The sequence below is a fragment of the Halyomorpha halys genome, unplaced genomic scaffold, assembly GCF_000696795.3.
Source record: "Halyomorpha halys isolate HHAL.00 unplaced genomic scaffold, Hhal_1.1 Scaffold40.1, whole genome shotgun sequence".
Lineage (NCBI taxonomy): Eukaryota > Metazoa > Arthropoda > Insecta > Hemiptera > Pentatomidae > Halyomorpha > Halyomorpha halys.
The window spans coordinates 793,358-810,231 of record NW_027106400.1 but is presented as its reverse complement, the minus strand read 5'-3'; the positions used below and the strand labels follow the sequence as shown (position 1 = coordinate 810,231).

General features: G+C 28.3%; 1 protein-coding gene across 2 annotated transcripts; it reads left to right on the top strand.

Annotated features, from left to right (window-relative positions):
- Positions 1-36: 36 nt before the first annotated feature.
- LOC106687774 (pre-mRNA-processing factor 17) lies at positions 37-14,603 on the top strand (the record flags this gene model as incomplete). 2 transcript variants are annotated; one of them, XM_067044732.1, is given in 9 exon segments in its annotated part: positions 37-296; positions 651-867; positions 1,554-1,789; positions 4,373-4,469; positions 5,826-6,040; positions 7,773-7,881; positions 9,971-10,125; positions 13,061-13,194; positions 14,382-14,603. In XM_067044732.1, coding segments are annotated over 9 exon segments (1,550 nt in total), but the record flags the coding sequence as incomplete, so codon positions are not given.
- Positions 14,604-16,874: the final 2,271 nt, after the last annotated feature.

The following is a 16,874-nucleotide window of genomic DNA, read 5'->3' as shown; positions in this document are numbered from 1 at the left end:
TTTTCATTACTCTAGGTTGGCTAATTGCGGTGAGGTTACATTCTCCAGGTTGGAGTGTTTGTTTTGATACGAATTTCGAGTTAGTGTTGTCGTTGAACTTGGAATTTTTATTATTTTGTGTTAAAGGAAAAATGTTAGCTCTGCAACAGTACGGAGAAAGCGATAGTGACAAAGATGATGAAGAAAAAAAAGAGGACACTAATAATGACGCTTTATTGCATTTAACACCTCTATCTATTGAACAATCATCTATTATACAAACTGCTATTTGTCCTGCTCCAGCTGCTTTACCGCCTGTAAATTATACTCTCATCAACTTAATTATGATTAAATTTATTTGAGGCGTTTGGTCGTGAAACTTGGTTACTGAAGTTTTTAGCATCACAGGTGTTTTTTGACTGATTTAATAAATTGTTTGAAAAGCCTTTAGAAATTATTTTTCTTAAAAGAATAATATTGATTTCATGTTACATTAAGTGACTCCTGGTCGAAGGTAAAACATTGTAATTAACAGCGATACCAGGTTTTAGGAGTGACTGCCTCATCTAATTAAAGCAAACTTTTATCACATCCTTAAAAGGCATCTATGCCAAGTAAAGTTATTACCAAAACAATTTATTTAGTTAACTAAGTTATACAATTTATTTTAGGTAGAATATAATCCGCTGAAATTTATTAAACCTGGTTGTACTGAAATGACTGTCAATCTTAAGTATGAAGAACTGTTTGCTGCTGACGTTGGGCCTGAAAATCCATATTTGACAGATCAACAAAAAGCTCCTAAAAACATTCTTTCAGGTTATGTCGAAGAAGCTCATATGAGCGAATTTCAGTTTGAAAATCAAAGAAAAACTTTTCAAAGTTTTGGTAAGTACACTTTAGAATTATAGCTCAGCTTCCAAAATATACATTTAATAAACTCCTAAATTGGTGTTCTAATGCTGTAAAATATATTTGCGATTAACTTCTTTCTCTATTAACACTCAGATTACAGACCCATACTCAACAACAGAAAACAAATCTTTCTTTATTTCATTTATCATAATAATTTAATAAAAACATTATTTATTAGAAGTTTATTATTATTTATTGGAAGATGATTATCATTTTTGTTGTCTTTATTTCCTTTATTATAATAATTTAATAATAAATTTTTATTGGAAGTTAATTAGTTAGCCCTAGTTAGTTAAATTTGAAGGATAAGATGGTTCGAGTGGTGGTCAAAAAAGTTATCTAATAGTAGCAAATATGTTTTTTTATTCTATCATTTTTAATGGAAACTTCAACATATTTTAAATGGAATGGAATCAAATATAAACTCATTTCTTAAATTATTTCATCTCTTTATTCACAAGGTTTAACCATAAAGGAAAATCCACATAAATTAAAAATCATGTTTACTTTGCAGAGATTTCTCAGTCAGATATAATGATGACATTAATGTGCAACCAAAGTGTTTTTTGTATACATTTTTGCTTATTTATTTATCCTCTACCACACCATTCTAAGTTTATTTTGATTTTTTTTTTCTAATTTATCACATATTTTCTCAGGATATGCTCTCGACCCTTCAATCGATAATATGGGTCGCATTGAAGATAGTATACCCGTTGTTGGAGCTGTGGATGTTGCTAAAGATACCAACCTGAAGACAGTTTTTGAATCTACTTCAAAACGACCTCTTGATAAACGGAAAAGAAATAAAAATGATGATCCTTCTGATATCAATGGTTTCCTTGGGCCATGGGGTTGTTATGTTGATGAGAAGAAAGTTGTCAAACCTGAACCTGTAAGTATTATTTGATTATATTTTAGCCAAAGTATATATTTTTGATTATATATGTTATAGGGTATCAAAAAAGGCAATTGAAACTGTACAGGTGTAGATTGTTGTCCAATAATTTCTGTTGTTAGAATTTATCAAAATATATTATTCTTGTTTGTTATTAGACTTCTGAGTAATATTAATGATCCATTTATATTAATAGATTGACTGCTGACTATGAGAGTATTCTTAATGTGGTTTTGTGCCTAGAACGCTAAATAAAAGTTATAGTTTTTTTTTTATACTTGTCATATTTATATTTATGCTGTTGTGATGAAATTCATATATATCTATTGTGATGTATGACAAGTTAAAAAATCTATGAGGTAACTCATAATTGGCATTCTAGACAAAAATTTAAACAATCAGTTTTCTTGCAGTCGGCAGTCAACATGTTATAGCACAAGAAATCCGTGGAGGGTACAGTCATGAGAGGAAACACACAGCAAGTTTAAAAATTCTTTTAAAGTTTATTGAAATTTTAGATAGTTTTAGATCTTCATTTGAGTTAAGCAAAACAAGACACTGTGTAAATATAAATGGAACAAATAATTTATACAGATGAAGCATGAAATATGCAGAATATGAAAAAATTAATAACATACATAGAAATTTATGGGGAAGTGTTGGCACGGATTAAAAGAAATTTTATAATATCTGTTTTTCTCTCATGGCTGTACTACCAACCAACTTCTTGGTCAACATGGTCTCCACCATTACACGAGTCATTTCAAAATTATGGGTTATTTTATGTCATAGAGTTTTGAGATCCTTAGATTTGGAAATTTCTTGTTTTCATAAGTTCAGTGCATCTATGATTCCTCTACATCTCCTATTAATTAGAGGTTTATATAATAACTAACAAAAAATTATAGTTTGTTAATTAGCAGATTTCTCTCTTCCTAGTGGTTACAAATAATTGTAAGTTAATCATATCAGTTAATGTAGTCTACTTTTCCAAAATTATCAAATCGTCTCCTAATACAGGAGAATTTTTCCTTCTCGCCTACTAACAAAGGGAGATTATGCACATGGGATAACCAGTTTTAATGATTCTTTTTTTGTGGTATTATGTTAATTAGCCTAGGAGCTAAGGAAAAATTATTTTACAGATTTTTAGAAAAATTTTATATATAATGTATACCATATTTGCTTTGGATGTATTTAATGGGTGTTGTATACATACCAATTTATTTGTTTTTTTATCGTAGGAAAAGAACAAATGATTGTTGATGTTTTTAAATGCGTTTAAGTGTGTAACAAAATATAAAACCATAAGTCGCTTCCAGTAAAGTAGACAAAAAATTTTGTCTTGGAAAAATCTAGTCAGATTCGGTTTTTGTCTCTATTGGAAACCTTAAATAAAAATTAATATATAAATCAAAAACTAGAAGTTTCTGGGCCTGTTTTTTGTAGGATATTTATTTATATTTTTTTTTGGCAATGTCCTGCATTTACGGAATAAATTCATAATTCCTCACTCCTTTATCCAAATCCAACATAACAACAGTTGTAGAAAAACTGAATTTTTACTTTTCCAACCCATATCAATATTTTCTAGATTTTATGCTTTTATTTGGGAGAAAAGGCAGTTTCAAATGTTGGAAAATTTCTCTAACATTTTATTTTACATTTCTTGGATTTAATTTGTTTACAAAGTCCCGATTTTTACCATCTCATGGAATTTAGATGGTCATAAATCCCTCCTGAGTTTTTGTAGATTAGTGGAGTCGTTTTAATGTTAGTGCTATTTTTGGGGGGGAGGGGAAACGAAGGTGCTAGACAAGAATTTTGAACAAGAAAAAAAATTATTTTTTGATTACTATGAAAAATTGTACCCAACAGTTTTTTGATGTATGAACTAACCTTAACAAGTGCCTAATTAATTACTCTAAATATTTTTTCTCACTATAGGAGATCTATTACCATTCCACTATCAGTTTTCTTAAATATAATCACCCATCTAGATCAAAAGGCTTAATAACTCTCCTGATGTTTCATAAAAAAGTATGGTTTTCGCCAACCCTGGCATTTATCAAAGGCTATTATTGGGCTAATTTTTTAAAGTTGTGGCACCAACGTTAGTTATCACTCTAGAATGATTCTTGTTTTAACATTAACATCTCCATTTTGTTTTGAAATAGAAACTGATTTGAGGTTTCTTATGCCCTCCTCTTCTCAATACTACTCATGAAACTGAATGGCCAGTTATTGTGATCGTAAGGTAAACTAATTAGGTAACTTTTAGTATACTAAAAACTTAAAAATACATGTATAAGAACAAAGTTATGACAAGCTTTATCAGTCAGGGCAAATCTTTTAAAGGAAGGATGTCCGAAATATACAAGAAGATATAATAAACAAAATAAGAAGTAGTAAGGACTTTTCCTCGAAAAGAAAACAAATAATTACAAAATTTATAACCTTAGCTGCAGATTAAATAACAAAGCACATTTTTTCTAAAAATCGATGCTGAAAATAACCCCCAAGTTTGAAATGACCTATATACATTAATCTTTTATTGTAATTCTTGAAATTTATTTTTAGGAAGTTGCTGCAGAGCTTGAAGAATATCTTGCTAAAAGACAAAAGCTCGGTAAAAAAGTTGAAGATAAACCTCTGGAAGAAAAGACTGTCCTTCACAGTAAGCATTATTTATACTTACATTACCTTCTTGGCAAAATAGTGATATCAAGACTTGTTACTTAGTACAGTTAACAATTATTTTTAATGACGTGTTTGCTGTTGAATGTGGATATTATATGATGAGAAGATGGTTGGGGATGCGATCAGTGAAAAACACGAATAAGTAAAACTTATTTTATTATAGCCAGAATTTCAGAGCTAAGAACAAAAAACAAGATAACCATTATGAATTAAAGGAAATACAAAATAATTAGAAAATAAGAAGATAAAATAGGTACATAGGTAATATGGGAAGAAAATGTAAATATAAGAAGATTAAAGTAGTCTGAGAATATAAATTTATTTTTTATTAACTTTAATTTGAAATATGAAGGAGGTGGTCAAGGGTGCGGTCTAAGAGGGATTAAAAATAGTTAACAACTATTTATTTACCGATGTTTCACCCCACTTTGTTGGGCTTCATCAGGGCTGTCGAGTACAAAAACATCGAACGAGTCATATGCTTTTCAATGATTTTATCATCAATGATCAATGTTTCAGATGATATTACATACTGACTCATTCAATGTTTCAGATGATATTACATACTGACTCATTTAATGTTTCAGATGATATTACATACTGACTCATTTAATGTTTTTCAATTCTACAGCCCTAATGAACCCGTACAAACTAGGATAAAACTTCAGCAAATAAATAATTGTTAACTATCTTTTGTTTCTTTTTGACCTCACCCACTACCATATCCTTCATATTTTGAAAAATACAGTCAATCATTTATGTGCGTGCGTATGTGTGTATATATATAAATTTCAATAAAGTAGTTTTCAATCTGTACATGTATTTACTTGCTGGATTTTCATGTTAATATTCTTTACTTTTTTTTTTTTCCTCATTCATAATTTTTATAATACTATATTCATTCTCATATTACTATTATCTTCATGTAATAATTATACTATACATTTGCTTCCAATACTACTTGTGTATCTATATTATCTATTATTTTTTTATTTTCTAGTTATTCTATATTTTCTTTTATTCATTATGGTTGTTACCTTGTTTTTTGTAGTTAGTCCTAATGAAGGAATGGTATCCTGGATGAAACATTGGCACATATAAATTTTTTTTTACTTATTCGTATTCTTTGCTGACCACAACCTTAACCATCTCTCAAAAAATATTATTTTATTATTTTTTATGTTTAAGTAAATCCATTCATTCATTTCTTTAATTTAACTAATATATTTTTGAAAGTTCTTAAATAGCCTTGATATTTGATCATTTTAAAATATATACTTACTTTTAATACATATATATATATTAAATTAATTTTGTTTCTCTTTTTCCTCAGTCAAAGATCCCGTTGATTACCAAGGTCGCAACTTCTTACATCCTCCTCAGGATGTTGGTGTCAACCTAAAGTCAGACTCTCCTCCGGACAAATGTTTTATTCCAAAGTCAGAAATACACGTTTGGAAAGGACATACAAAAGGTATTTCTGCTATCCGGTGGTTTCCCAAGTATGCCCATCTTCTTCTCTCTTGCAGTATGGATTGTCGTGTCAAGGTAAAATTAAACCCTTTTAGATATCTTGTTTAAAAAAACAGTTTTTTAATAATAGTAACCTCAGTTTTATTAGGTGTTATTTTATTGTTGTCTTAGGTTTATTAATAATAAAAATGAAGAAGTTCTAATAGCTATTTTTTCAGAATTTGTTAATCTACATTTATTAAGCATAATTTGAATTGTTATCATAGTTTAAACTTCTATTAATAATATAATCATATCTTTACATTATGTGGTTACATTATAAGTATCGGTAATTATTTGCTATTATGTACCTGAACCAAATATACAATTCAGTATAGATTAGATAGTGAAATTATAGATAATTTATCAATTATTATTAATAATTAGATATCTCAAAATTTAGTTTCTGCTTGAGATTTGTAACATTGATACTTGAGCGGTTATTAATTTTTTTTTTTTTTTAAATAAATTCCTCTATAACAGTTACTGCATAATTTTTATTTGTAATATTGATGAATGACTATTATGAAAGAATTTTATTTTTAAAGTTAATTGATAATTGTTTTAAAATTCCATAACAATTTTTTGACTACTTTTAAATACAAAGTTATCTTTGAATAAATTTTAATTTAACCATTTTTTTCTATGATTTATTTCCTGGTTTGTTCATGTTCAATCAAATATCGATTTGTACATGGCTTCCTCCCATATTGATTTATTTTAGCTTTTCATTTTTTGAACATTCTTTCATCGAGAATTCTTTATTAAGTTTTTCTAGGGTTATTAATCAATAATGATTTTTAAATAGCATGTTCTCATATTGATTTATTCCTACCTTTTCAGATTTCTAACTTTTTAGCATACCTTTATATGTTTTCAGAGAAGTAGAAAATAAAAATCAAACTATCAGGTTGTTAGGCCTTCATTATTATTATTATTATTATTATTATTATTATTATTATAGAAAATAAAAATGCTATCAATTAAGAATCAAAAGTTGAGAATGCTAACCTTTACTGAATTTTTAATTTGATGTGCCATTAACACAAGGTTTTTTTTGTTTTTATCCAATATAAACTTCATTTTTGTTTTTTTTACTTTTAGTGTAAAAAATACCATTTTCCTTTAATACTAGTATCATTCCTGATTCCATTCTCAAAAAAAAAAGCTCTTTTTATTGCATTTTTTCTCCTAAAAATGTATGATGATAAATGAACTATTTTTACTTATTATTAATATAAGCTGTGTTCGATCTCTCATCATGAAGGCTGAAATGAAAATAAATGATAAAGTAGCTTAAAAGCTCCAAGTTCAGTCTAGTAAATTTTACTAGATCAATCCCAAATACAGTTTAATCCGAACTAGCGTAAAAAAAAAAAAAAAAAAAAAAACTGAAAAAAAAAAAAAAAAAAAATTTATCAATAAAAAAAAAAAAAAAAAAAAAAAAAAAGTTTTTTAAACTCAGTAGGCAACAACATTTTTGTTTTCAAATAAAATTGCACATGTGATAAGGACATTTTTAACTTCCCAGGACATCTGTAATCAAAACTTTTCTGTAATTTGAACCCCACCCTGCAGCAATTAGCTCGGATTACCGAGATTACACTGTATAAGATGACCCTCGCTTTTTATAAAAAACTAGTTATATCAGGGAAAATACAAAATACTTTAAAATGTTTATATTATTTAAATATTTCTCAAATAAAAATTGAATTTATTAAAACACATTTTTAATAATTATAATTATTCATTAAATTTTGATTTGCAGCTGTGGGAGGTATATAATGAAAGGCGGTGTATTAGAACTTATTATGGACACAGGCAGGCCGTTAGAGATGTTTGCTTTAACAACCGAGGAACAAAATTCCTTTCAGCTGGTAAGTTTTATACAACCATATAAATAACTTTAATATTGAAATAAGAGTATTCATACTATAAATAAAATAAAAAAAAATCATTGTATTCTTAAATTTTATTTATTTATTAGATATTTTTATTGCCTACACCTCTCTAGGTAATAAAAATATAATAACTATAAGCGAGGGCTTATTTTTAAATGTTGGTTATTTCTATTATACATTGGATTATATTGATTTTTATTAAAAATTTACCATTTTGTATTATCAGCCTGTTTGTTATGTCAACTATCTTAATTAATTATTAATACTAAAGATATAATCGATTGTAGCAAGATAATATGGGTGGCAGTCAATAAAGGTACGAAATAGTAAAAAACAAACTATTTATAGGTTATTAATGAATAGTTTATTTTTTTCTATTTCGAACCTTTATTGACCGCCATACAGACTATCTTTCTACATTCTATTACATACGGTCAACTATAACCATGGATTTATATCTTTCTTATTAAAGATTTGATGGTTGAGGAGGTGTTATAAATAAAGGATATAATTGCTCCAGGTGAATAAAAATTATATTTCATAATGTTTTTCAATTTTTATCCAACTTCCAATCCACATTGTTTTCTCATCTTAACTAATTAAATATTTTGTAAGTAGATTATAAACCTGTTATATGATTATACCATACAAAATTTGATATTTATTACTTTATTCTACCTCATTTCAGTAAATAAAAAAGGGGGGGGATATAGATGACAGCAATCAAAATTAAATAGTTAGTAATGAGTCAATGATGTTATTGGAGTAATATCTCATTTATAGATATATTACTGTATTAGATTAAACAGAAGGTTTTCAATGACTGCAGTCTGGGGTCAAGCCAAAGTATGCAGTTATTGATGACAATGACCGTATAATGGGGCAACAAATATGTTTAACACTATTGAAATTTACATTGGTTATTAGACCATAGACTATTATATACATTAAACTATGACATATATTGATTACATTTCTTGTTGCTGTATTCGTTGGGAGAGATTATTGGATGATGGTACTGTTTCTAATTTGACTTGCCCATTCTCCCCTCCGCCTCCCGAAGGGTCAGCAGACCGTACACTCTTCTAATCCATTTGGCTGATGAAAGGATTGAGAGTAGAAGAATAACTTTTGAAAGTAAAGATGGTGGATCGTCTAATTGCTTATCATTACATTATAAAACAAACTTTTTAATCCAATCCTCATAAAAACTAAGATTTCAGAAAAAAAAATTGTAAGATTTAAAAAATTGAAAAAAATCTTGAAATGGGCCATTCATTTTTCTTATATGTAATCTTCATCTTTAGATTCTAATATCGTCTACGCTTTAAAGTTGCCACTTGACAGTTGCATGTTAAATCAAGTAAACCAATTTGTTAAATGTAGCTGATTATAATTGATTAATCAAGCATCTGCACAAGTAGAGCAAGACATAAATACGAATTTTACATTCAAAATTGTTTCAATATTTTCATTTCATATAAAAATAAATAAATAAGCATACCATGTAAATAATCCAGATGATATTTTTTAACTGAGCAAATGAAAAATTGTTGGTTTGTTAGCATATTGAAGGTTGAGGTTTGAATAGAATGATGTTTTTTGGACATGGAGAAGATTTCAATTCATTTAAACCCTTATTCAAATATATTTTAAAAATTAATTTTTATTTATAGAAAACTAGGGGGGTACCCTCTCCCTCGCCCCCAATGACGGACCAACGCCCATTTTACAAATTATACAACTGTACATTTAATTGTACTACTCGTTGCTCAAATTGTATAACTGTAATTTACATGTATTCTATATTTCAGATTGTATTTTTTTTTTTCAATATAGTGTAATAAATATAAATATATTGCGTTTCTTTTTTCTTTTTTTTTACTGTTCAGGCTTCAAGTTTTCATCTTACCGTCTAGTTTAAAGTTTTTCTAACTTCTCAGGATTTAAGTTTTCAATTTTCTGATAGAGTAAAATAAAATATTACACGGTGATCACTAAAAACTTTTTTATTATAACAGAGGGATATAATTTTCATGTTATTAATGGTTTGTTTTTTTTGCAGCCTATGACCGCTATATAAAATTATGGGATACAGAAACTGGAGAGTGTATATCACGATTCACAAGTAGGAAAATTCCATATTGTGTCAAGTTTAATCCCGACGAAGATAAACAGAACTTATTTGTTGCTGGAACTTCTGATAAGAAGATTATTTGTGTAAGTTCAAAAATTGTTTATACCTCTTTTAAGTTGTGTCTACTTTTAAATATTCTTTTGCTTAGTTAATATTTGTAATATTTATGTTAAGCATTTTTTTTTTCTTTATCCTTTTAAAATCTTTATTTCCATTTTCATCAAAAGAAATTGTAAACTTTAGTTTGTTATAAATCAGAGATTGGCAAAAATTAGATATAGTTGAAACTAATGGCTAAAATTGCCCTTATTCATGAATGAACCATTGTATCATTGACAATCCATAGATAGTGGATTTACGTCCAATAAAAAACCAAAAAAAAAATCTGTAATGTGTTTAAAGTATGGTGCATGCGTCACACAACCCTAGTTTTATATTGATTGTGTACATAAAATTTTTATTATTCTATTCCTATAAAAGTTCATAATTTAGAGTTTCTCAAGGAGGGAATAACAAATGTATAAATAAAATAAATTTTATCCAATTTTAGTCTCAAAACAATCTATATTTTTTATAAGTCCGACGTTTTGGCAAATTCGGTCATCCTCAAGGACAATCTATCATAAACAGCTTTTATTATTCATATGAATTTTAACACCAATATTATTAATAAATTATCATTCCTTAAATACAAATTTAGAAGCACATGAATTAAAAAAACTTTCTTCTGGCTATTCTGCCCGGGTCAATATTTCAGTTCAAAATTACCCGATGAGACATTAAAACATTAGGAAATCATATAAATTTATTAATAAGCAATCCTTAGCTAATGCCTTATCTATTTTGTCAATTCTTTACATTAAATTAAAACTTTTAATCACAGTCAATTTTCACTTTATCACAACAATATTTGTAACCTTCCCCACACTCAGGTCAAGCATATAATTTATTTATTTCAACTATACTCTGGTCGAATTTCCTATTTCTTTTATTACAATTCACATCAAGGATAATTATAATTATCAGCATAAATTTTATCCCATATTTTTCATAAATTAATTTTGCTTAAGATCTCTGCATAATATTGATTCAGATTTATTGTGTCTGTTTTAAAATTCACTGTATAATTAATGTTTTCTGATGTGTAAACAGACTTAAGTATTTTTCTTATGAACGTATTATTTTCTTTATGTAAAATTATAGTATTTTCTAAATCGAATGTGTGCTGATTTTTGGCTACTTGTTGCACTAGTGCTGTTTTCTTGGGATCCTTCTCCTTGTTTTTTAAATCATTACTGTGTTGATACATTCTATTTCCCAACAATTGTTTTTGGAATTTAGACATGAAATTTTATATATCAATCCAGATTGATTTATAAAATTTTGTTTGTGATAGATTGTCCTTGAGGATGGCCGAATTGGCGGAAGCGTCAGACTTATTAAGAAATATAGATTGTTTTGAGACTAAAATAGGATAAAATTTATTTAATTTAATCTATTATAACCAGTCTGAAGAAAGTGTTAAGATTATATTTAAATGAATATAAATTTTTTTCCTATCAAGAATACAACAATTTAACAAACGATGAGGAAGTTGTAGTGCAATCAGGAAAGATTGGGCAGTCCCGGCTTTTCCCATTAGAATTGAATATCTGAATTTTTTCATTTTACTCCTTTAGCTATTCATAAAATTTTCAAATATTTTATATTTTGCTGTCGATTAAATTGAAGTGGTTATTTTATTTTTTTCAAATAAACAAAATTATAGGTATTTTAAAGGAAGATTTTAAAAAAAATTCAGCATTATGTTGGACTATTTCAATGAGGATATAATTTATCTGGTATTAAAGACCACTCAATTGCTCATTGATTCACTGAGTTTAATCAAAAGTGTTAAAGCCATTTTGAATAAAGTGAAAAACCGATTCTATAAAGAGGCACCTCTGGTTGGTCGATTTTAGCAAAAAAGTTACTGTCATCTCCCAGGCATATATCTGCCTTAAATATATAATTTCAGTTTCTTACAACTTATTGTTTATGAACGAGGCTGTTACATGCACTTGCACACACAGAGACCATTTTGTAATGCTTGGTTATTTGTGCTCAAGAGACCTCAAAACGTGTATTTCTGTAATTAACTCAAATTCAAAATTTTTCATAACTGCAAGTAATTTATAACGTTTATTGTTCTTATAATATCTACCAAAATAAATGTTAATTTATGATGTTTAAAAAAAAAAATTAATAATAATAATATATATATTTAAAAAGCGCCTGAAATTGAAAACAGCATGAAACTCTACTCCCGCCCTCCATGGTAGCCTTACTTATGTACGACATGTCAATCTCACAAGAAATCATAACTTAAAAAAAGGCAATCCTTCCCTGCCGGACCCATCCCACTAATACCCCTGGGGAGTGATGGTCCTCTATCACTTTTGAAGTATTAGCTTAAAACGGGAATAGGAGACTTTAAGATATTTTTAAATCAAGCAATATTTAAAAGGCGTCTGAAGTTGAAAAACGGCATGAAACCCTCCACTCCAGCCCTCCATGGTAGCCTTACTTATCTGACTTTTCAAACAGATAATTATAGCGAGTAGGTTGGTCGATGTACGACATGTCACAATCTCACAAGAGGAGATCATAACAAAAAAAATTAAAGTGAAATTAAAAACATGCAGTAAAAACCCCCAAAAGGTGTAAAATTGCATATAAGACTTTAATTTTAAGACTTTGAAATGTTAATCAAGGTTCTACATAGAAGGAAATATTTAAAATATAAGGTACCACACTGATATGACCGGACCCCAACTAAAAACAAATTATTGATGATGATTTTAAGTAGTGTTTCTTTCATTTTGGATTTGCAATAAATTTATTTTTATAATTATTGCATAACAATGAAAGAAATTTTTATATTTTGGCGGGTTCATTGATACTTATCTATTCTTAACATAATTAATTTTTTATTTTTTGTCTACTTTTCTCTACAATTTTTTTCTTTTTGTTTTATAGTGGGACTCACGGTCTGGTGAAATAGTACAAGAGTATGATCGCCATTTAGGAGCTGTGAATTCTATTACTTTTGTGGATGAAAATAGAAGATTCGTAACCACTTCTGATGACAAAAGCTTACGAGTTTGGGAATGGTAAACATATGAAAATAGATTATATTTACATTTAATCAATACTTTATTTATTTTATTGTAATATTTATAAGTAGTTAGTGTTTGGCCCTTCACACACGATGTGAGGTGAAATCGAAGTGAGATAAACTCAAAGTTGAAGCGAGACTTGCATAGTACTCGTCTTATGCAATATTTTGGAAAAATTGAACATGACGCTTGAAATTTGGCAGTTCTTTCAACTTAAACTATAAATTATTTAGTTAAATTTTTTTTTTATTATTGATAATTTTGTTGGTCCTTACTTATACTCCCAACTATTATTATATTATAACCTAATATCCAAGGAATGAATTTGAGAAAAAGGTCTTTGTTTGTTGGAAAATTGTTTGCAAATAAAGAGCCAGGAAAATTGTTTGCAAATAAAGAGCCATGAAATTTTTAAACTACTAAATAAAAAAAAGGATTTGCACTGGAAAAGTCCATTCAGCCGTACACAAGATTATTAGTGGAAAAGTTTGAAATTTTCCATTTAGTCTATGTCTGTAAAGTTGAAAAATCATTCTTACTGAAAAAAAATATTCAGCCATTCGTGATATAGCAGGAAAGGAAAAAAAGATGGAAAATTTTCATATTTGTTATTATAAGCTACATATAAATATTCGGAAAACCATTTGAACTGGAAAAATCAATTCAGCCATTCACAAGTTTGTGGAAAAGTTGGAAAATTTTTGCACTCATTCTCCTTTCAGTCTTCAACTGTAAAGTCAGAAATTCATTAAAAACAGAAAAATTTATTTAGCCATTTCCGAAATATTAACGGAAAAGGAATAGGAAAGTCACAAAAATTTTCACTCATTTTCTTTTCGCAATGACAAGGATGACAGAACATTGTTGTTTTTTTTAAATCACTGGTGTAAGACCTAAGGTAAACTGAATTGGGCAAATCTAGTTAAATTTTTCACCAATTAATTGTAGGAAATAACATTTAAAATTGTTGGCCTTGATCTAATGAATGTTATAACAGTCAGAAAACTGGCAGTTGCTGTTTTTACATTATAAAACCTATACTTTGTATGGACCTACTAGTTTTCTGACGGTCAAACCAATCATTGAAACAAAGCTATATAGCTTTGTTATTACTTAAATATTACAATTCTATTTCATATCTTTCACTTACCTATACATTTATTTATATATTACTTTTACAGGGACATACCAGTTGACATGAAGTATATTGCTGACCCATCCATGCATTCAATGCCTGCTGTAACACCATCGCCTAATCAAAAATGGCTCGCTTGTCAAAGCATGGACAACAAGATTGTAATATTCTCCGCACTTAACAGATTCAAATTGAATCGGAAAAAAACATTTACTGGACATATGGTCGCTGGTTATGCCTGTACGCTTGACTTCTCTCCAGATATGAGGTAGCATTTTAAAATGTTTGTTTTCAATCTAGAAGTTGTTCTTATTGTATTAGGTATTTTTATGAAAACTCATTATTATTATTTTCTTTATATCATATATTTTTTCATTGATGTTTTGGAACTCTTCCTCCATCTTCAGGATCATCAACTATACATCTAACAAAATAAACACCAATGGTTAAGTATAAAGGAAGATCTAAGTATAAGTAGATGGTCAGGGTTGTGGTCAAAAAAAGAAGAAGAAATAGTTTAAAACTATTTTAATGTCCGACGTTTCGCCCCACTTTGCAGGGCTTCATCAGGGCTGTTCAAAGCAAACGGTTGATCAGCGAACAGTTCTGTTCAACCGTTCGCTTTGAACAGCCAGGCAAAAAAAGCTGTTATGTATTTAAAAAGCAATTTAAACACTTAAATACAGATGTTTATTTTATAAGGTGGTAAGATTATTTCAGTTGTTCATCCTAAAGATAGGGGGAAAGCCTTGAAATGTTCATGAAAAATTTTTAACGAATATATTAATTAATTAATAGAAAGGATTTTTCACAAGAATTTCTAATACAATGAGGTAGCATTACTATTTTGGTTAAATTTAATATTTTGTATGAAATTAAAAGTTAGTTTTAATTTATTGATATTCTTAGCCATTTATTTCATAATATGATGATGATAATTTATTTTTTAAATATGATGGTCCAAAGTGCGAAATTGCCTCTTTTTTATTTTATTTTATTACTTTACTTTACTCAAAATATATATAAAGGTAGTCATTGTTTTAAGTCATTTCAAGGATATGTAGTCAGCTTATTCGTACTACGAACTGTTAAATGTCAAAGCTAATTAAGATAGGAACAATTAAAAAAATCAATTTTATTATTACCACTCACAATTTTGATCCAAATATACTCTTAACATTTATTTTCAGAAATTCTCTAACGATTCGGTCCTCAGGCCATTTTCAAGGAGACAACCTAAAATATTGATGTCCTATTCTTTAAAACATTTTCTGTAATAGAAATTTATAAATAACATAAATGATGTTTATATGGCATGGGCATTTAGCCTGCAGAAAATATTTTAAAGAACAGGACATCAATATTTTAGGTTGTCTCCTTGAAAATGGCCTGAGGACCGAATCGGAGAATTTCTGAAAATAAATGTTGAGAATATATTTGGATCAAAATTGTGTGTGGTAATAATAAAATAAACCACTCTCAAATAATCATTATAATAAATCATTAATCTAAAATCAATTTAATTAATCTATTTTATAATCCAAAACAAGCAGGAAGTTAATTTAGTTAGTTTTAGGAAGGAGTTATCGCAAAAATATCTAATACACTGAGGTATCATTACTATTTTGGTTAATTTTAATAATTTGTATAGCATTAAAATCAGTTTTAATTTATTGATATTCTTATCCACTTACTTAATATTTATTTTTGATTAATAATGGTCAAAACTGCGAAGTTGCTTTTGTTTTTTTTATTTATTTTATTAATTGACTGTTGTCAAAATATAGCAGGCGGGCTGAAAAGTTCATTGGCTGACACATACATGGCACTACTAGTATTAAATCCTCATGGTTTTTAGTTAGCCCTAACCTTCAAAAGATATGTGTATAAATTTGACTGCTGTTGGACTATTAGTTTGTGAGATATAGCATTTTGAGTGAAGCAACTTTTGTTAGTTTGAAAAAATGGATAGAAAGGAATTTCATGTGTTAATAGAATATTGCTTTTTGGGAAAAAAAAATACTGTTGAAGTCAAGGCTTGGCTTGATAAACATTATTTGGACTCTGCACCAGGAAAATCAACCATTGAGAAGTGGTTTGCTAAGTTTAAATTAGGCAAAATGAGCACTGAGGACGATGCACACAGTGGATGCCCAAAAGAGGCTGTTACCGATGAAAACATCAAAAAAGTCCACAAAATAATTTTTATGACCGTAAAGTGAAGTTGATCGAGATAGCTGAGACTCTAAAGATATCAAAGGAACATGTTGGACATATCGTGAATGAATATTGGGTATGCGAAAGCTCTGTGCAAAATGGGTGCCGTGTGAGCTCACAATCGGCCAAAAACAACGAAGAATTGATGATTCTGAGCAGTGTTTGGTGCAGTTCTATCATAATAAATCCGAATTTATTTTCCATATTTCTTCAGTTTCTTTCAGTCTGTGCTAAGAGTGATATCAGTTTGATACTATTAAAGGGAAAGCAAGTCTTAAAAGTGTTCTGTTCCGTAAGGTTTTTTTAATAATTGTTTTATATA